We start from the raw sequence: 24,885 nt of genomic DNA, 5'->3' as shown, positions 1-24,885 counted from the left end.
TGGGGAAGAAATGGCATTCTGAGACTTAATTTTTCAAGTTAATTCAAATAAATTGAGTCTACTAAAAAGCACAAGAGTGTTAGGTGCTCCCTGTCTCTCTACAGACCGGGAGAAAGAACTAGAAGCCTTCCAAATGGCACAGCAGGGATGTTTGCACCAGAAGAAGGGACAAGCAGTTTTGTATGAAGGTGGAAAGGGCTATGGAAAAAGTCGGCTGTTGGCTGAAATAAACTTGCTGGCTCAGAAAGAAGAACACAGGTAAAGACACCTGCTTTCTGGCTTGATGTGTGCTTCTCTTGGGGCTCCTTCCCTTTGTTGGTGAGACTCTTGTGTCATTAGATTCCGCATCCTTGGGCTGGTAGAGTGAGTAACCTCTCCATGGGTCAACGGCCTCCCTGTGACCATAGTAACATTCCCCAGGGTGTTGTCCTTGAAGCTGAAGGAAGCAGATTCCAAGCAACACTTCTATGCCATCCAGACCCTCATGGCCATCTTCTTTGAGATTGATACATGCCCGGCCTTTTACCGGCAAGAGTGCCTACATAAACAGCTTTGTGGGAAAGTGGAGGAACCACTTCACTGCCTTTTTAATGACCTCTTCTTTGTAAAGGTAAGGAATGCAGTGTCTTTCTGAATTAGATTACTGATGTTATAGGTACATGAATTCATGCACCAGTGGGGTCCCTTGGCCTGGCCTGCGGGATTGGGTCGAAACTGGCTCTCTTGCATCCCACGAGGGGTCCCGGATTGCGAGAGGGCACAGGCCAGGCCGAGGGACCACACCAGTGCATGATTGGGGCTGGGGAGGGGCGCGGGAGGTTGGCCAGCCAGGGAGGGACGCGGGAGGTTGGCCAGCCAGGGAGGGACTGCAGGAGGGCTCCTGATCAGCCGGACCCCAGCAGCAAGCTAAGGTACTGGTCAGAGCATCTGCCCTCTGGTGGTCAATGCACATCATAGCAAGCATATGAGAGGCCTTAGCATATCATTAGCATATTACACTTTGATTGGTTGAATGGCCAACCAGACAACCAGACACTTAGCATATTAGGCTTTTATTATATTGGATATGGGCTAAGAACACATAGTTAGCAATGGTGGAGGTGAAGTTTGAAACCCTTTTGACAACAAAACCCAGGCTTTCTCCTTTTTGAGGAGAGTGAATTCTAGGATTGACTCTGGCACTTGCTAGTTGTATGTCCTGGCACAAATCACTTAGCCTCCCTGAGCTTCAGGTTTTTCACTTGTGAAAATGAGTTCTGTACTTATAGGGTTTTTGCATGGATTTTAAAGGAGATGGTATATAAGAGGTTGCATTGTAAATGTGAAAGTGCTAAATCCATCAAGATGATCCTGACCAGTTGAGCATTCCCAGCAATTGTCTCTATGTCTTCTCTAGTCAGTTTGCAATTGTTGCTCTTTAAGCCTATCTTCCCATTTCCTGGCCATGGAGGATGTCGCTTGAACCAGCATCTGAATCTCAAAGGCTTCCAGTGGTCCAGGGTGCATGTGGTACCCAATAGAGAGTAGGCTAAGAATACCCTGGTCCACAATCCATTTTTTCATCCTCCATCACTTTTTCTAATCTACCCAGCCTGCAAGGAAGTTTAATGGAAAATAGAGAAAACTAAAATCTGTTCAATCCCTCAGCATAGCCCTGTCTTAAGACAGGCCTTGCCTAGGGCTCTGGCTCTGGCCCTGCCAAAGTGGTTAAGGAGTAGCCCCACTTTGGTCCTCAGGTCCATGGTAACTAATGTGCCTTGGCCTTGCACAGGAAACAATGTTAGGTGATGTCTGTTGCAGTTGTTTCTGGCAAGTCTCATGCACACATTCAACCTGGTATACTTGGAATAACTGGGGTACTGGAGCTGTCCAAAGTGACATTACTAGTCCGACCTGTCATTTATTCCTTAGTCATGACCCTTTAAGAGTTTGCCAGAGTCTGGTATGAAAAGGAGCTATCTCTCTCTAACTACCAATGTACCCTCTGATGTTTGTAACACCATGCCCAATACTGTATAATCCCATTCTCACTCAAAATAGAATAATTTTCGATTCCCTTTTGAGAATATGTATATTTTTATTAGATTGTCATTTTGAATGCTAATAGATGAGTTATTTTTCTGCTCAGTTTCCCTTATCCTTCGAAGTTTCACACATGGATGACCTGGCCAGACAAAAGAAGATTAAAGAGTGTTTTTTTCAAGTGCTACAGGAGGTGGGTACTTTTGCTACATACCATTAACTCCCAATATGTGGAGATGGCTTATGCTCATTTTAATCTAGCCACTTCACACCTTGATTTAGGCATTTCTTGGCCTGCCTATTTGTTGATATCTTCATTGTATCTATTTTTAACCTTGAATCCATCATATAGCACAGCACACAATAAAGGTCTTTGCTTTTTTCTGATCCTGTTTCTTAATGAAATTTTAACAGCTTGATTTAAAACAGTGGGCTGTATGCCCTGGCCGGTTTGGCTCAGTGGATAGAGCGTTGGCCTGTGGACTCAAGGGTCTTGGGTTCGATTCTCCAGTCAAGGGCATGTACCTTGGTTGTGGGCATATCCCCAGTAGAGGGTGTGCAGGAGGCAGCTGATTGATGTTTCTCTCTCATCAATGTTTCTAACGCTCTCTCCCTCTTCCTTCCTCTCTGTAAAAAACCAATAAAATATATTTTTAAAAAATAAATAAAACACAGTGGGTTGTAAATGCAGGTGGATAGCTATTAAAAATACAGATACTTAGACCCCCCAACCAGAATTACAGAATCTATAAGAGCAGAACTGTGATAATTCTGGAAAGCAATCTAGAAGTAACAAGTCAAATTTTAAGAACATGCATTCTCTAGACCCAGCAATTCCACCCCTGGATTTATATCCCAAGGAGCGTGTTTATTGAATTGTTTGTTTGTAGAGGCTAAGGAGATATTGGCATGAACTCATAGATGAACACCGTGGACTATATTGCAGAAGTTAGAAGTAAGGAAAGAGATGAAAACATAGCGACACAGAGTCATCTTAAAAACATTCCTTAATAAAGAGAAACAATGAATCTGTATTATAGTGCCATTTATATAAAAACAATATTCTTGACAAAACAACTATGCACATTTACAAGAACAACATACAAATGAAAGGTTAAATGATAAACACATTAAAATGGTTACGTGTGGCAGTGGGGAATGTGGGTACTTCTTTAAGTGAGGAATGTGGATTAAACCAAATACAATTTTTAAAAATCTACATGAGTGGGGCCTGGAAATTGGTAGTTTTAGCAAGCACTCCCAGGAAATTCTGATTTGCAGTCTGGTTTGGAAATGACTGGTTTAAAGAATTATGAATTCCCTTTGCACAAGGAAATATTTGAAAGCTTTAAGTTTCATTTGGAGAATATTTTTATGCTTATTTTTTGTTAGAGTATTTTCTTGTCCAAAGAAACTCAGTACATTTATTTAGAATTTAGATATACAGGCTATATTTTGTATTTATAAAGTAAAATACTACCTGGACTTAGATTATATTTTACTCGGAAAACCCCAGGTTATATTGACATTTTATTTAAATTATTGATGAGAAATTCATGGTAGATTTGCAAGTCAGGTGACTTCATTTCTAATCAGATGTTGTCATTGTCTCTTTGCTGTTATTTCCAGGCAGTGAGGGAAACACCACTGATTTTTCTCATTGACGAGGCCCAGCATATGGATGCAGCTTCCTGGGAGTTTTTGGGAACATTACTCTCCAGTGCACCTATCATCATGGTGATGACATTGATGCCTACCTCCACCCTGTGTGGTGGGGCCCAGCACGTCCTGCAGAGCCCTCAGGCTATGCTGAAGCCCATTTCGAAGTTAGCAGCAAACTCACTATTGAAAATGGCATGTTGGGAACTAGGGGCGGTGAGCATCCCCCAAGAGCTGCAGATGTGAGTGGCTGGGACTAGCTGGGCACTTCATTAAGGGAGGAATGGCATTAGTAACCATGATGAGACCCAAGACTAGATATGAGGGTAGACAGTCCTAGTAAGCCAGTAAGAGGCTACTTCTCTGGGCTATCCACCAGGTTTTCACAGGACAGATAGGACTTGGATGGCTTGCTTAATGTGTCAGTTATATGTGGTCAGGCCAGTTTCTGCCAGGCCATTTAGCAAGGGAACATTAGTTCCTTTTAACATCAACAAAGGCAAAATAGTTAGAAAAGAAAAGTTACTGCCAATATAACTTTCAAAGACAATCAGAATTTTGTTTACATTTCTGGGTTGCTGCTTTCCTCTGTTATTGTATATCGAGAGCTGACTTCAACAAAAGAAGAAATATTCCTATTATGAAATACCCTTATGTGTGGCTCTCTTCAAGTGGGCATCTTTAGTTAGCAATCCCGTACTTACCTCTCTACAGCTACCTTCTTCGCAGGTGCTTGGGAAACCCCCTCTACTGTAAGGCTCTTTGTCGGGACCTTCTCTCTAAGGACATATTACTCTTTCATGACCTACAAAAGGGAGAGGAGGAGAACAGCAAGTGGGAGACCCTCTCAGGTAAGCTGAGCGCCCCAGGGTTCTAACCTTGTCCAGCTGCATCTCCCAGCCCTTATAAGGTACATGCCTATTCTCTGCTGACATTATAGGTAAGATTAGGCCTCCCTAGCTAAGTGAGTTATACAAATAATATGAAACTATGGTGAAAATACTAAATACCTGCCTCAGATAACTAATCAATCTAGCAGCACAGGAGGTGGGAATAGGAAAAATGGAGCCTATAAGCATGACAGTCCACTAGAGAGGATTTCTAAACATGAGAGTTCAGTAGAGAATTGCACATTACATAGAGAAGTATGACTTGAGGAGTTGGATGGGGGAAATGAAAGAAGGGAGGAGGGTCGGAGAGGAGGAAAGGAAGAATGTGTAAATCTAGAAAGACATCCCAGAACTGTGGTATAATAGAAGGGCTATTGGCAGGTAAACAGGAAGAGTGAGAATGTTAGATACCACATGGTACAGAAAATGTTAGTTTCTAAGAGAAAAGTAGAAAGCAGGCAGGATGGGTGGGGTAAACCACTTAAAACGTGATATGCTCCATTCATCTTCATCCTTTCAGTTTCTTGGCTAAATTCTTGCATTTTTGTGCCTTTAAAACTGCAGTCACTGAGCATGGTGCTTTCCTCAGTCAAAGTGTTCTTTCCCTACAGCCAATGCCATGAAATCCACAATGTATGGTATTCCTCCTGTCAGCTCTGAAGAAGACCAGAAATTGTATGTCTGCACAGTCAAGGATGAGGTGAACTTGGATACAGTGCTTCTCCCACCATTGTTAAAAGGCATGTTCCTCAAAAAACTCAAGTGAACCAGTAACAGATGTCATTGCAATTAGTAATTTTGTGGATGACTGAGTATAGGTCTCTTATTATCATGCTAGTTTCATTTTTTAAAATATTTTTATTGATTTCATAGAGGAAGGGAGAGGGAGAGAGAGATAGAAACATCAATGATGAGAGAGAATCATTGATTGGCTATCTCCTGCATGCCCCCCACTGGGGATCAAGCCCATGACCTCCTGGTTCATAGGTTGAAGCTCAGCCACTCAGCCACGCCAGCCAGGCACTAGTTTTATTTTCTTCTAAAAAAAAAGAAACCTGCCTTCCAGAAAGAAGTTCTGACACTACCCGAAGAGCCCCTTAAATAATTGTAATGCTACTTGAGTAATGGTGTACTTAAGTGAGCCCATTGTTTTCTTTGGGGCTGACTGATGACCTGAAAACGTTTTTTTTTTAGTTGTTTAACAAAAGCATGTCCTGAGTTTCTCTTTGTGCATATTCCTGTGCTGGAGGAAACAATAAGCAAGGGAGAAAATGCTGCTGAAATTTAAGAAACTCTGGTGCTAGTGAAGAGACAGTGTTACGCACATAGCAGGAGTTTAATAAAAAGAGGGCAAAGTAAGTTTATAATGACTTATAAGGTAAAGAATTAGGCATAATTAGACAGGGATGTTTTTCTTTTTAGAGATGAGTTTTTCTTTTAATAGTCAAGTGTTTGTTGGGCAGTGTACTATATGAAGCCCTCTGGAGGGATATGATAATGAATAAACATACCTTCAAGTCAAGGATGGTCTTGCTGAGAATATGAGACATACATATGAAATAACATGGTAGTTAAGAGCCAGGACTCTGGAGTCAAAGAAATCTGAGTACTGTTGGCTCCTGCACTGACTGGCTGTGGAACCTTAGATAAATTAATTGACTTATGTAAGTCTTAGTCTTCTCATCACTTAACTGAGGGTAATGATAGTTCCTACCTACCTCATGGGGTTAGTTAAGGATCAAATGAAATAAATCATGGTACATAATAAATATTCAATGAATGTCCACTTTTATAAGCTATTCTGGAGGTTTTTAAGTCCATGTAGAGACAGTTTATACTCCTATAGCTATGATAGGCCACACTTGGCAATGGCTTTACTAACATAGAAGGACCAAGTCAGGAAGTACAGCATGCTAGCAGAATAGCAGCGAGTGGTTTTCTTCCGTGGGAGTCCTCACAGCAGTTTCCACCGCTACTCTCTGGAGCCCCAAGGAATAGCTTAGTTGTGATGGAATGAGATCACGATGGATGGGTGCATATAAGCCCCATGCCCCGGCTAAAAACTGGTATCTCTTATAATAGCCCCCGTATGCATAACTTCCAGGCCCTGCAAGGGACATGACCTGTTAAAAGATTTACTACTACCAAGAAAGCCCAAAGCTGTGGTTTACCTCTGGTGTTTATAGCTTCTTCAGTTTCCTTAATCCAAATGCAGCTTCCAATCAGGGGTCATTAATGATAGATCCTCCCTTCCCCCAACTGGTAGGCAGAGTATGACGTAACCTGCGGCCTGGAAACACCTGAGTACCTAACCAGGCACCTTATATGAACTATACATTGAACCACCAATCAACACCTGACAAATACCCTAAACCCTTGTTCCTATATGACCATACATTGAGCCACCAATCAGCGCGTGCTGAGTACACTAAGACCTCATTCCTTCCCATTCCGCCCCTCAAAAGGTGTGTTCACCTCCTGATTGATTTTCTCATTCTGGTACCAAAACCCAGGATTACAGGCTTTATTAGGGGAAAGAGACCTGCTGGGCTGTCTCCCAAGGGGAGAACAGCAGCACATGCAGAGGTGAACACGCCTTTTGAGGGGAGGAATGGGAAGGAATGGGGGCTTAGTGTACTCGGCACGTGCTGATTGGTGGCTTAATGTATGGTCCATATGGGAACAAGGGCTTAGGGTATTTGGCAGGTGCTGATTGGTGGTTCAATGTATAGTCCATATAAGATGCCTGGTTAGGTACTCAGGTATTTCCAGGCCGCAGGTTATGTCATACTCTGCCCACCAGTTGGAGGAAGGGAGGATCTATCAATTTTTAGTGTAAGCAACGTTACCTGGTAATTCAGATGCCATTTGTCAAGATCCTGGGAAAGTGCTAGGAAGTTAATCCAAGGTCAGCACTTTCCACAGAGAAGGGAAAAGGATTTGTTAGCTCATAAGCTAAAATTAATAGCTCAGTCTGCAAAGCCTTGTTCTAAATCAGGGGTAGGGAACCTTTTTTTTCTGCCATAGGCCATTTGTATATTTATAACATCATTTGTAGGCCATACAAAATTTCCAACTTAAAAACTAGCCTACTACCAAATTATTTTGCAGGCCTTATACAGTCCTTGGCCAAACATTCCCCTGATCTAAATGAAAGGCTAAAGCTATATTGTGAAAGGCCACATAAATTATAAAAGTATTTAAAAAGGAGCCCTAGCTGATTTGGTTCAGTGGATAGAGCATCGGCCTGCAGACTGAAGGGTCCCAGGTTCGATTCCAGTCAAGGGCACATACCTCGTTTGCAGGCTCGATCCCCAGTAGGGGATGTGCAGGAGGCAGCTGGTCAATGCTTCTCTCATTATTGATTTTTCTCTCTGAAATCAATAAAAAATATATATTTAAAAAAGTATTTAAAAAGGAGATTGACATGATTATATTTGTACTTTAAGTGTATAACTCTGCCAGTACCTAATATGTTATTGGGATAAGAATGAGGGGAAACTGCAGATGTTCAAAACAGGGTAGTATAGTGGTCCAGGTAAAAATGACTTTTTATACTAAAATTGTTTAGGAGGAAACATATGCAAGAACATTTAGAAGGAGGATAAGTGGGCGACCAGTTGGTTGTGAGGGAAAGAAAAAGGTTTAGAATTATTCCAAGATTTTTGGCTTGGTGACTTACTGGTTCAAAACAACTGCTTTAATATATGTATCATAATATGGAGAGATTTACTCTAATGCTTAGAGTTAATTAGCATCTTTATAATTATTAGAGTTCTGGGACCAGGAAACCTGGCCTCCATGTTTAGTCCAAAGTAAGGAGAAAAAGTCTGAGTACTTATTAAACATGAAAATGGGAAGAATTGTTAGTTTAGCTCCGTGGTAGGCAAACTGCGGCTCACGAGCCACATGCGGCTCTTTGGCCGCTTGAGTGTGGCTCTTCCACAAAATACCACGGCCTGGGCGAGTCTATTTTGAAGAAGTGGTGTTAGAAGAAGTTTAAGTTTAAAAAAGTTCGCTCTCAAGAGAAATTTCAATCATTGTACTGTTGATATTTGACTCTGTTGACTAATGAGTTTGCCGACCACTGGTTTAGCTGAATGATTCAGCTATATTTAATGGAAATATAATGATTTTTAAATATATTATAAAATATATAAATATAAAATATATAATATATAATTGATAGCAAAGTGTCAATTGTCCTCATTTGTTCTCATGCTTCACCTCTAGAGTTTAAGTGATGTGGTGGAAATCTGATTATTGTTGGTTGAACAATGAATGAAGCATGAGAACAAATGAGGACATGGAAATAAGGCTCTCTGATGAGGTTTGGCTGAGTGAAGTAGGGGGTAGATAAAAAGTGAGCCTTTATATTTTTTTAAACAAACAGATTATCAACATAATGCATTACATGTTGTAGAAAAGCTTGTTCATTGCTGATTTTTTTTTCTCTAGAAATAGCTGTAAACCAACTGGATCAATTGAGCCCAGAAGAACAGTTGCTGGTTAAGTGTGCTGCAGTCATTGGTCACTCCTTCCACATAGATCTGCTGCAGCACCTGCTGCCTGGCTGGGATAAACATAAGCTCCTGCAGGTGCTGAGGGCTCTTGTGGATATACACGTGCTCCGCTGGTGCAACGAGAGCCAGGAGTTTCCTGCTGAGCCAATATCAGTGCCCTTTTCTGTTGAGGTTATTGAAAAACACAAAGAGGAAAAGAAAAAGTCAGGTGAGGAAAAGCTGGATCCTTGTTCTCTAGCCTGAACAGAGAGCCTGGGGTGGGAATCGGGAAGGAGTAGTTGGAGTGGGGATGGAATCTGTGTTGAGAAAGAGCATCAATATCATATATCAAGGGCCTCAGTCTCTTAAAGCTTATAACTAAGAAATGGGAAAATAATTATTTTAATCATGAAGGAACCATGGTTATAGTGAATGAATAGCTTGTATTTTTTCAAAATTGTCTTAATTTCAAGAATTCTAACTCCTTGTTAGCACCATGTGTCAAGTATTTGTGTTTTAATTTTTGGTTCAGAAAATATTGCCATAATCCTTTATTGGCTTCTAGGTAGCAATAATAAGAAAGATGTATAAACTGTTTCTAATTTTAGAAAGTCAAAAAGAAGATAAATATATGTGGTACTGAAACAGGTATTCTCAAATTCTCCACATGAAAGAATAAACTTGTGACATAGAATACTCAAATTACATATAATCCACAAATAACTTTCTTCTTACTTTCAAATATGTTTGCGTCTTGTGTTTGAACAGAGCATTTCGGATGATTTGATGTTTTAATAATTTGTAATACAAAAGCTCATTTTAGGAGGAACAACTAAGAAATCTATCCAAGTGTACTTCTGTACCCCTGATCATTTCTTTGCCATGGTACTTTGTACTAGATATGGTCAATATCACTCTCAGATTGGTGTAAAATTCTTTATACAAAGTAGGCAAATGGGAATTGTAAATGAAATTTCTTTAAAACTAGCAGCATGTGCTTAGGAGTTTGCTACATGGTAGCATGCAAGGACTTTAAGGGAGGCTCTCACTTAGATTTTTCTGTATTTCAGATGCTGGCTCTCCTCTCAGGCAAAAAGAGGAACTATTCCTACCTCAACCTGAGGTGCTGGAATTTGGAGTGCCTCTGTTACGGGAAGCTGCTTGGGAGCTGTGGCCCAAGGCACAACAGAGAGCCCTGCATCTCGAATGTGCCTGCTTTCTCCGAGACTTGGCCTGCCGCTGTGGGAGTTGCCAGGGCGGGGACTTTGTCCCCTTCCACCGTTTTGCCATCTGTTCTATCAAGAGCTCCAGAGGGACATCCCGATTCTGCAGTTACAAGGATACTGGCTCAGTGTTAACACAAGTGATCACAGACAGATTACAGCTGCCTTCTCCCCAAGGTAAACCCAAGGGGGCAGAAAGAGGATATATGGACGGCACCTCTCTTTATTCATAAGCTCATATCTCTTCATCCAAAAGGTAAAATCACATTAAAGTAGAAAAATAGGTGGAAATAGCCATTTATCCCTGAAGTACCAGAGATAAGAAAAGTGTAATCTCTGAGTTAAAAGGAACTTTAGAGGTCATACTTATTTGCATTGGCAATCTGGGGTAATCTTTGGTAAATTCCTTAACCTCAGTTAATTGAGAAAAATAGCAGTATCATTTTATAGGGTTGTTGTGCCAGGCACATGGTTAGTACACAGACATCTTAATTATTGTTTTTTATTGTTATAATTAATTATTCCACTCAGCACACATGTATGGAGTGTGTATCAGATGCGGTTAAGAATACAAAATGAATGAGCCTTGGTCCCTAAAATGATCAGTTTTGGGGGTGATACAGACATATAGAGAATTCCAACATGGAAAAGGAGATGAAAATGGCATACATAGGGGGTGGGTACCTAAAGAAGGGGCTGTTAGCCGGCCCAAGGAATGAGTAGAAGAAGACTTTTCCTTGAAGGGGATACTGCCAGAAGTTAGACTTGGAGCATAGCTACTTAAAGAAGGTTGGGTTAGTGGACAGATGTTCCCCAAAGCCTGTAACCCTTCTGCCACATCTCAGATAAGCGTTCATGCATCTTTGTTTTAACATTTTCAGTTCTTTTACCTTACAGGACATCCTATTTCATTGCCAGCAGCTATTAGAAAGTCTTTTTCTTCATCAGTGTGAAATCTACCTTCTGGCAACTTCACCCATTTGTCAGAGTTGTGTCTTCTTCTATAGTTGAAAACAGCTATCAAGATCCAACCAATCTTCTCTTTTTCTACTTTGATAGAAAAAAAGTTGGTATTGGTGTTGGCAGGGGAGAGGGATATGAAAGAGATGGTGACGTATTGGAGGTAAAGGACTAAAATGAAGGATTGGATCTATGATCCTAATACCTCTTCTAGCTGTAACATCTGGTGACTCTGAAGGTAGGCCAGTAACTTGGAGAAATTGGTCATTGACTGATGAACTCTATGAGCATTTGTACTTTTGCACTTTCTGAGGGCAGAGGACAATAACAGTGAGTGTCCTAGTCTGATATTGTGATGAGATTATGCTATCATTCACATTTCCTATGTGGCCTTGGTTTTGAAGAGGTCAGTTTCAGCTTTGGATTAGACATCCTGATCAATCTATATGAGAAAGGCTCCAGACTTTCCCAGCACAGCTGAATCCAGAAGAGGCCTCTGTGCATGGCCACGCAGGTCCTGCACAGATCGAGAGGGTGCTGCTCACACAGGCTGTGAGGTGAAGGCGCATCGCATAGTGCTGCCAAACTCCAGTTTCTTAGTTACCTTATCCTTACCTGACATTATTTGACATCAGAGAGCTGGTACTTAACACAAGTCCTCTCTACAGCAGTTCTCTTAGACACCTTCCTTTTCAATCCCACCACTCGTGCTTCTGAGCCCTAACCCTAATATGTAACACTAGAGGCCCGTTACACGAATTCGTGCACCAGTGGGGTCCCTCGGCCTGGCCTGCGGAATGGGGCCAAAACTAGCTCTCCAACATCCCCTGAGGGGTCCCAGATTGTGAAAGGGCACAGGCCAGGCTGAGGGACTCCACTGGTGCAGGATTGGGATCGGGGAGGGATGCGGGAGGTTGGCCAGCTGGGGAGAGACCCTGGGAGGGCTCCAGGGCGTGTCCAGCCCATCTTGCTCAGTCCCGATCGGCCAGACCCCAGCAGCAAGCTAACCTACCAGTTCGAGTGTCTGCCCCCTGGTGGTCAGTGCACATCATAGCGAGCAGTTAAGTGGCCTTAGCATATCATTAGCATATTATGCTTTGATTAGTTGAACGGCTGACCAGTGGACCAGACACTTAGCATATTAGGCTTTTATTATATAGGATGTCAACATCATTACCAGTGTGTTCCCAGTCTTTGCTTTTTTATCTTGGAGAAGGCGGCTGTAAAGGAAGAGTCAAATCTAGAGGATAAAGGCTGTTGAAGGCCAACTAAGTAAGGTTGAAAACCTGCTGGCCACCAAGACTCTAGTGCAGGCGTCCTCAAACTATGGCCCGCGGGCCACATGCGGGTGTTTTTGCCGTTTTGTTATTTTACTTCAAAATAAGATATGTGCAGTGTGCATAGGAATTTGTTCATAGTTTTTTTTTAAACCATAGTCCAGCACAACGGTCTGAGGGACAGTGAACTGGCACCCTGTTTAAAAAGTTTGAGGACCCCTGCTCTAGTGGACTGTGGCATCATATGCTCTTGTGATTTTCTCACTAGGTTTTAGGTTTTGTGGTTCACTCTGCTGTGTCCATAAACCCAATCACGACATTTTCAGGGATTCCTACTATTAGAAGTAGCCATCAAACCAAGTAGATACATTCTATATTTACCAATAGTGAGTACCTCCTGGGAATTAAGAACTGGTTTGCAAGGTTTGAGAACTAAAAGAGTTACGATTTGAATTACAAATTGTTGCCTTTGAGGAATTTGCAATCTATTATCCTAATTTTGTGTGCAGGCAAATACTAAACATAAACTTATCATTATTATAATGGGGAGGACATGGAAATTATGCCGTGAACTAAGCTGCAGAGGAAAGATAGGAATTTATAATGTCCTCAGTTAATTCAAACAGAGGTAACTAAAGATAATCATCTTTTTCTCCCTATAGATAGTTTTCAGTTCCAGACAAAACTGTCCAGAAGTCGGGAGGCCTTCACAAGTGCACCCTGCAGGTAGATGGAGATGCTGAGAATGGGCTGGAGGGGGCAGAAAGTGAGACGCAGCTGACCACTAAACTGGGCTCACCTCACCTGCAGACCAGGAAGGCATCTAACCACCTCAGATCTCTGCTCAACTTAGTAGAGATCCCAAAAGGCAACTTTTGATTCTTTGTAGAGAAATTATTTCTTAGTGGTTAAGAAAAGCTTCCAATAGCTCTCAAATGCATTGTACACATAGCAGAGGTTTTTTTGTTCAGCTATAAATTTGCCTTCTCAATTATTTTTGAACCCAGCTGATATTAAAATGAACTTATATTTCCTAACCATCTATCTCTGTTTTTAAAATGCCTGTACCACTGATATTAAATGTCCCTACCTTGAGTTCACCAGCCATGCTATAGTCTTCTCTCTTATTCAACTTGATATCCTACTTTTCAAACATAAACCTATCCATATTTGACATGAATCACCTCCACACATGCCTGTGTGTCTGGCTCACACAATTCTCCTTTTTTAAAATACTAAGTGGCCTCCATCTCCTTCCACTTATCAGAATGTTCACAAGCCTTCAAAGCCCTCCTCAGTGCCCACTTTTTTTGATCATTCCGTCTCAGAAAGACCTGATCTCTTTTGAACTCATGGTACCTGTGGAAAGTGCCCTGGACTAGTAGTCAGAGAGGTGAGCTCTAGTTTGGGTTTACCCAGTAGTTTTGAGTCCCTATATAAGTCACTTAAGCTCTCTCAATCTCAGTTTCTTCATCTGCAAAACGGTGGTAACTTTTGCCTGCTGGAATGACAGGGTTATTGCAAGATAAGATGGTGATGGTATACAAGATAAATTCAGATGTGCTGTGACAAAGTTCAAATACGCTAAGAGATAAATGTATTATTATATATTGCTTTCTATCACTTTTGTGTTTTTATTTAGCACATTGTTAATTTACTCTTCGGGTGTGGTCGTTTCTCCATTTAGTTCGTGAGGTATTAGATTGGCTTTAGGTTTTTAAAAATCTGTAATAGGACTTTGCCATTATAGATTAGGCCCCTGACTTTTAAAAACTTACAGTGATGGAAGAGAAGGATAGACAGAATTAATGAGTTATAAAGGAAAGCTTCCTGGGAAACGTGGCTTGGAGTCCTGGTAATGCCTGACAACAGTGGCTGCACCTGGCCACGCTCATTTCTTCATCTTCTCTCCACAAAGGTCAGAGGAAGAGTTCCTGGATCGAGTGAGCAGGACGCTGGCCCAAGCCAGCCCTGAGAACGACCTGCTGACCACAAAGCCCTGTCACTGTGAGGAAATCCTGAAGTCCGTGCTCTCGCCCCTCGCCCAGCACTGCCTGGTCATCGGAGAAAACACCTGTGCATTTTATTACCTGCTGGAGGCTGCCGCTGCCTCCTTGGACCTGTCAGATAACTACATGGTGAGCAAGCTCTGCTTTCTGAGATGAGCCCTTTTACTTGGGGGATTCAATTGGATTTCTTACTATCAAGTTACCTGGAGAGAAAGTGGGTGCGAGAAAAGACCTGGAAAGGGTTTAGGAGAAAACATGAGTGGGAATGTGGTACTGAGAACACCAAGCTGCCGGCCCTGCTCCTGCCTGGCCATGTGCAGTTCAGCTCCCCATTTCTAACTCGAAATCCAACCTGATTGAAGTGCATATCTTGACCCTCATCAGATCCTTACTCCAGTCTTCACCTCTAGCATCATCTGAATCCTAATCCAGTTTCTCCATCCCTTGTGTGGTTTGGAGGCCTTCTTTTATTTGAGGAAGGCAAGCAGTCTTCTGGGCCAGCCCGCTGCATTCTCGTTTTTGAAAAAGCGCAAGGTGAAGATCTGTCAGTTTGAGGAGGCCACTTTCTGTCGTCTTCGGTCAGAGGTGAGAGCAGAGGTGACCTTGAAGTTTGGGTTATTTCTCCTTGATGGTTACCTTATTATTTCTTTTAAAATCCCTTTGATTTTTTGTGTTTGTGTATGTGCAGTTATAAATGTGATAATATGATAAGAGGTGTACAAATTCAAAACATGAAAATATATAATATGTAAAAAGTGAAACAACCTTCATATGCCACCCCCAGCATAGTTAATAATCTGGCTATATGCACAGTCATATCATTATTATTTTGTTATTTTAAAAATAGAATCATATTCCTCATTCTCTTCTGTAGCTGACTTTTATTCTTAATAGTGAAGATTGAACATATTTGTGTATTGGTGTACATCTAATCACAGTTGTAGCTGCCAAGTATTTCACTGTATGCATATATCAGAGTTTACTTACCCATTCCATTCTTCAGGTGCACTATGGTGAACATCCTTGGAAATATCTTTCTCCTTTTGTGAGAATGTTTCTGTAGTGAGGGAGAAGATATGATTTTACATTTATTTAGTAAATATATTGCCAAATTGTTCACCAAAAATATATCAATTAGAGTTTTTTACACTTCTTTACAGCCTTACCAACATCAGATATTATTAGTCTTTTAAAAACTTGCTAATACATAAATGAAAGTTATCTTAAATAATATGGTACATTATTTTTACATGTTTATTAGTCATTGATTTTTCTGTGAATTGCCTAGTAATGAGGTGTAATAAAACTGTGATGTATAACTGAAAGTTGCTAAGAAAGTAGATCTCAAAAGTTCTCATCACAAGGAAAAGAAGATGTGTAACTATATGTGGTGATGGACATTAACTTATTTTGGCAATTATTTTGTAATATGTACATATAATGAATCATGTACAACTGAAACTAATACAATGTTATATGTTGTTTAGATATCAATAAAGAAAAAATCACATTGCCCACATTAATATACTCAATAAAGCTAGAAGAAAAAAAAACCATATGGTTGAAAATCTCCCCAACCCTGTCACTTAGCCACTGTGTCCCTTCCCTAGTGTTATGAATCTTTATATGTGAGGTGATATTTCAGGTGCTTCCCGCAGCATCTGAATCTATGCCCAAATGACAGTGCCACCTCAGTCTAGCAGCATCACTTTCTAGACCAGAACCTTCCTCTACTGCTCACTGACAATGTGGGGGGTACTTTCTCCTTAACCCTACTTTCTCCTTTATTTGCTCATGGCCCTAGTAGTGCTTGATAGAGTAGCCAGGCTCTGCTCCAACTCAACGCACTCACTCAAGCACCTCGTTGGCCCTACGTGCACATCCCAAAATAGAAGAGCCAGTGTGTTATATCGAGGACCTTGTTCAGGGTGCTCTTCCCACATTTACATTACTGTTCTTATTTTCCCATGTCTAGGTCTGTTTCAACATGGGACAGATGACCTTGGCCAAAAAACTGGCTAGGCAAGCCCTCCAACTGCTGAAAAAGAATTTCCCTTGGACCTGGTTTGGAGTCCTTTTCCAAACATTCCTGGAAAAATATTGGCATCCCTGTTCCCTGAGCCAGTCTGCAGACAACCCTAGTGAGAAGTGAGAAGCTGGCCAAGTTGCGCTGGTCCCCTTTAGGGCCACAGAGACACTAAAGTAGGACGCAGCCTAGAGTTTTGCCATATTGACCTCAGACTCTTTTTTTTTAAGCACATCACAGACAGTTCTAGTTCTGCCTTATTTCCTAGCCAATTAGATGTAACAGAATGAGGACTTTTGTTTTGGGAGTGTGGTGTTACCCTGTCTCTTCCAAATAGTAAAGATAGGTGTGTGTGTACATTCATGGATATACAGATATGTAACTAGGTAGCAATTTAATATTTGTCTGATATAAAAATTGCTACCTAAGTTATTGAGCTATAATCATTAAAAAGAAATATATTTAATCAAGATAGCAATTCAAAGAGTACACCTTTATTTAAAAACTTCGCTGAACTTTTCCTGGTCAAGAGGGATGAGTTAAAAAGGTCTAAGAGGTTAGAAGTAGTTGCATCCAGAAACATTTCTGAGTTTGGAAGTCTGTAGCTGGCCCATGGATGGGTAGACTTGGGTTTCTTGTGGGGAGGGATAGTTGGGTGCTGGTGAAGAATAAGGCATGCTAACTACCCTGGGCTTCCCAACAGAAAGAAGAAGTTGGCAGTCCTGCAGCAGCGGGTGCAGTGCCTCTCGCTGCTCTGGCAGCTCTATAACCTGGAGGCCACAGCCAGCAGCCGCAGGTTTGCCTGCCTGGCCACGCTGATGCAGAAGAATTCAGCCAAGGAGTTTGCAGATGAAGCCCAGGTAAACCAGTCCTTGCTTTACCTCCAGACCTACTCAGAAACCTAAAATGCTAGGGAGTCAGACGCTGCCAAGTTCCTGGGTTTTGCATGGTTCCACAATAATCCACATTTAATAGGAAGCCACTGATCATGGGTTTGAGCATGGTTTCTCAACTTTATAGATGGGTTTTCCAGGCATGAAGCCGCCTGTGAACTTGCTGAACTGAATGTAGAACTGTGTGTGTGTTCAAAAGAGCATTTGGGGAGTGGCAGGAGGTCGGGAAGGAGTCATAGCTTTCATCAGATTCTCAAAGAAGTTCACGATCTAAAAAAAAAAAAAAAAGGATTTGAATTGCTAACTTAGGAAAAAGAAGGAAGAGAAGTATGTCTTCCTAATTTTAGTGCCCCCCCCCACACACACCTCTCTCTCATCCATTTGTCCAACAAATATTTGATGAACACCTATTAGGTCCTGGCACTGATCTTGGTTTCAGGGAAATAGATAATAGAAAAGTGAAATATATGATATGTTAGGTGATAATAAATGCCATGGAGAAAAAATAAGTGGAGGCAGGGGGACCTGGGGTTCTAGGAGTGGTGGGTGCAGTTTTAAATAAGGCAGTCAGGGAAAGCCTCACTGAGCAGGTAACATTTGGGCGAATATCTGAAGAAGGCGAGAAAGTAAGCCGCATGGCTATCTGGGAGAAGAGTGTAAGGCAGAGGGCACAGTGAATGCATGAGGCATGCCCTCTGTTTGAGGAACAGTGAGGAGGCCAGTGTGACTAGAGGGGGAGGAGGGAAGGAGAGAGAGGAAGGAGATGAGTCAGAGGGAGGGGTGGGTGGCAGATCCTACAGGCCTTATAGGCCACTGTAGTCGTTTCAGCCTTTATTGTAAAGAAGATGGGAAGCCTTTGGGTTCTTAGAAGAGGAATGACAGAATAATCTTATACTTTAATAAGATTATTCTGGCTGCCATATTGAAAATAAACTGAAAGGGGCAAGAGAGGAAGCTGGGAGACCAGTTAGGAGGCTATTACAATACCACAGGCAAGAGATGGTTGGCTTGGCTTTTGGTGACAGAGGAAGTGGGGAGGAGTGGTATTCTGTGAAGAGAGAGCCAACGGGATTCACTCACAGATTAATTCTGGGATGTGAGAGAAAAGTGTCAAGGATAATCCCAGGATTTGCAATGTGGACTTCTAGAGGGATAGAAATGTTCTTAATTGGGATGGGGAAGTCTGTAGAAGGAACAGATTTGGAGGAAGATTGGCTGCAAGGTTTTGGACAGATTTAATTTGAGATGCCCATTAGACATCCAGGTGGAGATGTTGTGTAGGCAGTTGAATATACAACTGTGGGTTCATGACAGAGGTCTAGGCTGGAAATAGAAATAAGGAATCATCAGTGTATAAATGGTATTTAAAGCCATGAAATTCAGTGAGATCACCCAGAGAATGAGAAAAGGTCCAAGGGCTGAGTTAATAGCTCCAGTGTGAAGAGGTCAGAGCCATAAGGAGAAACCAGCACAAGAACCTGAGAAGTTGCCAGAGAAACAGGAGGAAAGCCGAGAGAGCGTGGTGTCCTGAAGACCTAGTGAAAACTGTTTTGAGAAGAGAGTCATCAACTATGTCAGATGTGCACATAGTTATACCAGGGACCTCGCAGCAATGCTGAAGAGCTCCAAAGAGCAAAAATCGGAAACCTTAATTAGAGACAACACAGATGAGGTTTGGCCAGTGTTCTAAAAGGGCAAGTCTGGGATTGGAGAAAAAGAAGAGGGGCAGGTTGAGAAAATGGGTTGTCTAAAGAACAGGCAGTGAGAATAATCAAATTAGACGTGTAAGGGTGAGAAGGAGTATGTCTTCATAGCTGAAGTGGAGGTGCGTGGTAGGGATACCAGGAGTTCTGAACGAATGAGCAGCATGGCACCAGTGTGGGCACTTATGCAGCAGAGGGACGGGATGGAATGTAGTGTAAATGTACAATCAGAATATTTTGCCCTATGCTGTTGCCCCGCAGGTTGTCTCTACCTACGTGGCCCTCTCCCAGTTCTCCCAGAACGTGGGTGACAGGGAGAAGTGGCTGCACTGCGAACAAATGGCCATTCAGAAAAGCAGCCTATGTTGGTTCTCCAGAGAGGGGTTGTTGGCCACAGCGCAGCTCATGCAGACCTTGGCCTACACCAAGCTCTGTCTCGGCCACCTTGACATCTCCATCAAGCTGGGTAATGGGGTGGGGCTGGTGGGCCTGAGGCTTTCAGAGAGGCCAGACTCACAGCCAGACCTCACAATGCTCTTACCTCCTTAGGTTTTCAAGCTCATGAGATGTGCGGGCACCTCAGGAAACCAGCTCTGGAGAATCTGGTTCTCTCAGTTCTCTTTAGATCTGCATTTCTCAAGAAGAAGTATTAAGATCATTTTTTTTTCTATTCATGCTTAAGAGGGGAGGGTATGATCTCCCATAGAAGATGAAATGAGAAGTGACAGCTGTTCATTCCCACAGCTGTCTCTTCTCCTATTACTACAGGAAGCACTGTCATAGGTGTGGGGGTCAGCAGTGGGAAGCTGAGCTCCTTTTTTATAATTTTTTTCTTCATTTTATTTTTTTCCATGTTCATTTATCCCCCTATACCCTCTTCTACCTCCATCCACGCCCCCCTACTCCCCACTCCCACAATCACCACACTGTTGTCTGTGTCCATGGACTTTCTCTCTCTCTCTCTCTCTCTCTCTCTCTCTCTCTCTCTCTCTCTCTCTCTCTCTCTCTCTCTCTCTCTTCCTTTAGGGGGGGTAGAGAATTACAGTAGTTCAAGACCCTGGAAACTGTCTTAGAGGCATTTTCCCACTTGTTTGCTTAGAGAGAGCTCTGGTCCCAGGTACAGATGCTCTCTGTATAAATGGAGCTGTGGAGAGGAGGTGCACGGGATGTTAGGCTGCTTGGAAGGTATAAGATCCCTCCTGTCCTGCACTGTGCTCCCCACTCCCTAGCTGGTCCCAGTGGCTCTGTCTCTTGGCAGATTTGATCTGTGTGTCCATGTGCTGGACAGTCAGTGGGCGCTCATTTCCCAGGGTCATGATATCCTTGGCCTGGCCTGCTTCTATTCCGCTTGCTTAGATCTGCTGCTCTACGGAAAAGGTAAATCCTGTGCATGGCTCTTTTGTACTCCTGAGGGATTCAGACCTTAGATGGGGCCCGAGGTTGGGAACACAGGCAGTCATGAGCTGGCCCCTGGCGTGGCCTCTGCTCCCAGCTCCTGGCTCTGCAAAGTCTAGGAACCACATTGTGATTCAGGGGTGTCTGCCTTACATATATCTCCTCCACTGTACCACACACCTTCGAAACCAGTTCCTACATGGACAACTTCTAGTAGCCTGGCTACCTTCTCTGTCCACAGGATTGCTGTGCCGGCCCTTTGGAGAGTGTCTACGTTTCATTCAATACTATGAGCACAGCTGCGTGCTAACCTCTCAGAGCAATGTCATGCTGGGGGTCCACTCCTCTCTGGCCATGTGGTAATGTGTGGTGCCAGTCTTACTCCGGGTCTTTGGGGAAGGGTAGAAATTTAAGGACCCATGAAGTCATTATTTCACATCTCTGACCCACTTCTAAATACTGTTATCTCCCATCTTCATCTTATTAGAAGAGATCTTCTTTTCTTTTTTTTCCTCAATAGGTCTAGGTTTATATATAGGTTGAGGGTTAAGTTTGGGGTTACATGTAAGTGCTAGATAACCCATGGCAAGGCTGAACATCAATAGTCTCCTTTTAAGTCTTGCATGCGACTTACATGCAAGAAAGTAACTTGTATGCGAATTAGTAACCTTGGCCACTTTCCAGTATCACAATTCTCACTATCAAGGAGGTCTCAGAGCCTTAAAAAAATGACGCCTCTATGAAATAGCCATGGTTAGTAATCGGGACAGAGCTCAGAGCTGCGATGTTTTTCCCTCCAGGTTTGCCCAGGACTCACAGTGGGACCTGTTTGAGTACCACTTCTCCAAGGCTCGCCAGTTGGTGAAAAGAACCAATGCCTCACTGTTTGGTTCACATGGCTTTGTCCGGTTCCTAGAGTGCCATGTGCTGATGTTACAGAAAGTGCCCGGGGGTGTCTTCATGCACATTCCCCCAGAGACTCCGAGTCAAGTCTTAAAGGTACCTGTTCTCTACTGTCCTTCAACTAATAGTTAAGGTGTAGTTTGACCCTGTGATACTCTTTCGGCCACCTGCATCTGTCCCTTACTCTTCTCTTTGTTGCCTGTTTCTTTTGTCCCCTTGAATCCTTTTCTCCCTCCACCGAGAAAGTCTTTCTGCCTATCTCATGTACCCTCCCAGATATTCTTGCACGTAGATCAGGACTGAATCACAAAGGCAGGAGAAACCTTTGCACACCTACTGCCCAACACCATTGAAACGTTAACCATCAGCCCTTCTCAGTGGACCAGTTCTGGCAAGTCTGTAATTTGGCACATCTCCCTACAGCTCTGCCTTCTGCATCTAAGACTTTCTAGTTCCTCTGTTCAAACCAACTTTCTGTGCCTACTTTGCCACCAATAACTTGTCCTTGTTCCCCCAGCCTGAGTGAGTGTGCTGAGTGGGGGCTGTTGTAAGTGCTGATAGAGTGGAGTGGAGAGAGGGAAAGTGCTAATCCCTGAGTTAAGGGACCCTCCTTTCCTTTCAGTACTTTAAGGAGTTCTTCTCTCGATGTGTGACCTGCCCTGTCTATCACCGGTGGGTCTCTGAGCTGAAAGCCTCTGTAATGAGATATGGAAAGAGAGAAGTCCTGTCCTTGACTAACATCATCAGGCCTTTGGACACCTGCTTCACCAGGATTTGGATAGAGGGAGAATTCCTGGAGGAAAACAAATCCTTTGATGGAAATTTAGCAATACAGAGTAAGCATTCCTTCCTGGAACCTTTGTCTGAGAGACACAAAGAACAGTCTCTGATTCCTACTCACAAGCAGCCAAAGGCTTCACCTCCAAAGTAAGAAGGGACACCCAGGTGTAAGGAGTTAGTCCTTGCTCCAGAGGTAATTACTGTCTTCTCACGAGTCCTGGGCCCAGCCTAGACCCATTGCTACTTAATGTAACAGCCTCTCCCAGGCTTTTGCTTCAGCGTCTGGAATCCTTAAGTGTAGGAAGTTCCTCCTCGGTCCCAGCTTACACAAGATTGTTCCCTCGAAGGTCACTAAGGGAGAACGAAGGCCTTAGAAATCACAGTGTAATGTGTGTGAAGGTAAATGGTAAGATATAGACAAGAAAAAGAGGAGAAGGAATATAGTATCTTGCCTCAGGGCCCAGCAAATCGTCTCATTTTACAGGGTCATGAGTTAAATCTGTATTTGCTGAGACTATTCTTTGTGTTTGTGATCTTCTTTATGTTCCTGGTTCCAGGGTTTGACAGAGTGACTGATGTCAAGGAGAACAGGGATGAAGAAGAAATTCAAGAATGTAATATTAAAACAAAAAAAATAATCTGAAGGGATCATGATTCTCTTATTGTATATAACACAAAGAAATGCCTCAAGTTCTCCTTTTTAAGATACTGTATATTTTAATAAAAGCCTGTGTTTCTGGCCCTCACTGGTTTGGCTCAGTGGATAGAGTGTCGGCCTGCGGATTGAAGGATCCTGGGTTCCATTCTGGTCAAGGGCAATTGCCTGGGTTGCCCGCTCGATCCCTAGTGGGGGGCGTGCAGGAGGCAGCCGATTAATGATTCTCTCTCATCATTGATGTTTCTATCTCTCTTCCTCTCCCATCCTCTCTGAAATCAATAAAAATATATATCTATACTAATAAAAGGGTAATAAGCTAATTAGACTGTGTCAACCGGCCATCTTCTGGACGTCTGACTTGCTTCTGGACAAAGCCATGGTGGTGGGGGCCTAGGCAGAGGCAGTTAGGGGCAATCAGGGCAGCAGGGGAGGGCAGTTGGGGGTGAGATCAGGCCAGCAGGGGAGGGCATTTAGGGGCGATCAGGCAGGCAGAGGCAGGGGTGAGATCAGGCCTGCAGGGGAGGGCCATTGGGGGCAACCAGGCCTGCAGGGGAGAGCAGTTAGGGACAATCAGGCAGGCAGGAAGAGAGGTTAGGGGTGATCAGGCAAGCAGACAGAGGGGTTAGGGGCAATTAGGCAGGCAGGCAGGAGAGCGGTTAGGAGCCAGCCGTCCCAGATTTGTGAAAGCGATGTCCCCCAAGGGGTCCCCAATTGGAGAGGGATCAGGATGGGCTGAGGGACCCCCCGCCCCGTGCATGAATTTTGTGCACCGGGCCACTAGTATCTACACTAATAAAAGAGAAAGATGCAAATTGACCGTACCTTCGCGATGCCCAACAGCCAATCAGGAGTGAGTATGCAAATTAACCCAAGAAAGATGGTGGGTTAATTTGCATACACAGGTTCCAAGCACCCAGAGGTGGGGCGTTCCACACCATCCCAGCAGCTCCGTGCCTCTGGGCAGCATGGGAAGTCAGAAAGGCAGCTCTGGGCCAGAGCGAAGGCAGAAAGGTGGCTCTGGGCCCAAGTGAAGGCGGTGCTGGCAGCCAGGGGAAGGAAGGCCCATTCTTGCACAAATCTTCGTGCATCGGGCCTCTAGTATTTATAAAAAAGCCTGTGTTTCTGAAGCATGAAATTTAGATCTTTCTTAACTCTGGACTGTCATTTGCACAACTGTAGAGAAATTAAAACTGGGATAGATCAGAGGTCTGGGAGGCTTTCCGATGAACTGATTCCATCACAGATAAGGTAGGATCCATTAGCAGTCAGGAAACAGCCCTAATGAAGAGGTTGTCATTACAAAGGAAGGCTGGCAATGTGGGTGCCTTGGTGCTGACCACTTTTGGCACAGGTGTGGAAATGGCTGCTAAGAAACCAAGGAATGCCTTGGCTCAGTGGATAGAGCGTTGGCCTGCGGACTGAAGGGTCCTGGGTTCGATTCTGATCAAGGGCACATGCCTGGGTTGCGGGCTTGGTCCCCAGTGGGGGGCGTGTGGAAGGTGGCCAATCAATGATTCTCTTTTATCATTGATGTTTCTATCTCTTCCTCTCCCTTCCTCTCTGAAATAAATAAAAATAAAAGAAACAAGAAACCAAGGAATCTTGAGAGGTACACAGTAGGAATTCGTTTTTTCTTTGTGGTGTATGATTTGGGCATTTCCATGAGAAACTGAAATTGCCAGAGGGTATATGACTCCAGCTCTTTTCTTTATTCTCCCCTTTTGGAGCTGCTGTCTTTGGCCTTTATCTGTTTGATGGTCTTTCTTCCACAGAGTATGACCTTCCCACTGATTTTTATGCTTATAACTCAATCATCTAGTGTTCATAAAGTCAGTTAACTAATGATATGATAGCTACCATTTATCCTTCACTCTGCTTGAAATACATTCTTTAAATCCTCATATCAATTCTGTGAAGCAAGTATTTTTATTACTCCCATTTTATAGATGAAGAAACTGAAGCTTAGAAAGGTTTTGCTCTAAGAA

At 43.1% G+C, this 24,885-nt stretch overlaps 1 protein-coding gene across 1 annotated transcript in view; it reads left to right on the top strand.

Moving 5' to 3' along the window:
• Nucleotides 1-23,011, top strand: part of LOC307105160 (adenylate cyclase type 10-like) — a 40,393-nt gene extending 17,382 nt beyond the window's left edge. Inside the window, exons 13-32 of the mRNA XM_079780659.1 lie at nucleotides 105-258; nucleotides 421-610; nucleotides 2,129-2,215; nucleotides 3,652-3,923; nucleotides 4,396-4,532; nucleotides 5,183-5,311; nucleotides 9,030-9,302; nucleotides 10,144-10,473; nucleotides 13,196-13,259; nucleotides 14,452-14,671; nucleotides 15,002-15,127; nucleotides 16,518-16,690; nucleotides 17,272-17,428; nucleotides 19,426-19,630; nucleotides 19,714-19,810; nucleotides 20,423-20,541; nucleotides 20,801-20,918; nucleotides 21,360-21,558; nucleotides 22,085-22,298; nucleotides 22,800-23,011. Coding sequence (XP_079636785.1) covers nucleotides 105-258; nucleotides 421-610; nucleotides 2,129-2,215; nucleotides 3,652-3,923; nucleotides 4,396-4,532; nucleotides 5,183-5,311; nucleotides 9,030-9,302; nucleotides 10,144-10,473; nucleotides 13,196-13,259; nucleotides 14,452-14,671; nucleotides 15,002-15,127; nucleotides 16,518-16,690; nucleotides 17,272-17,428; nucleotides 19,426-19,630; nucleotides 19,714-19,810; nucleotides 20,423-20,541; nucleotides 20,801-20,918; nucleotides 21,360-21,558; nucleotides 22,085-22,298; nucleotides 22,800-22,885 — 3,350 coding nt within the window. The 3' untranslated portion in view covers nucleotides 22,886-23,011. The remainder of the gene's footprint in view (nucleotides 1-104; nucleotides 259-420; nucleotides 611-2,128; nucleotides 2,216-3,651; nucleotides 3,924-4,395; nucleotides 4,533-5,182; nucleotides 5,312-9,029; nucleotides 9,303-10,143; nucleotides 10,474-13,195; nucleotides 13,260-14,451; nucleotides 14,672-15,001; nucleotides 15,128-16,517; nucleotides 16,691-17,271; nucleotides 17,429-19,425; nucleotides 19,631-19,713; nucleotides 19,811-20,422; nucleotides 20,542-20,800; nucleotides 20,919-21,359; nucleotides 21,559-22,084; nucleotides 22,299-22,799) is intronic.
• The last annotated feature ends 1,874 nt before the right edge of the window (nucleotides 23,012-24,885 follow it).

This window comes from Cnephaeus nilssonii, assembly GCF_951640355.1.
Source record: "Cnephaeus nilssonii genome assembly, chromosome: 9".
Taxonomy (NCBI): domain Eukaryota; kingdom Metazoa; phylum Chordata; class Mammalia; order Chiroptera; family Vespertilionidae; genus Cnephaeus; species Cnephaeus nilssonii.
The sequence above is the reverse complement of the archived record's forward strand: the minus strand, read 5'-3'. Positions and strand labels throughout refer to the sequence as shown.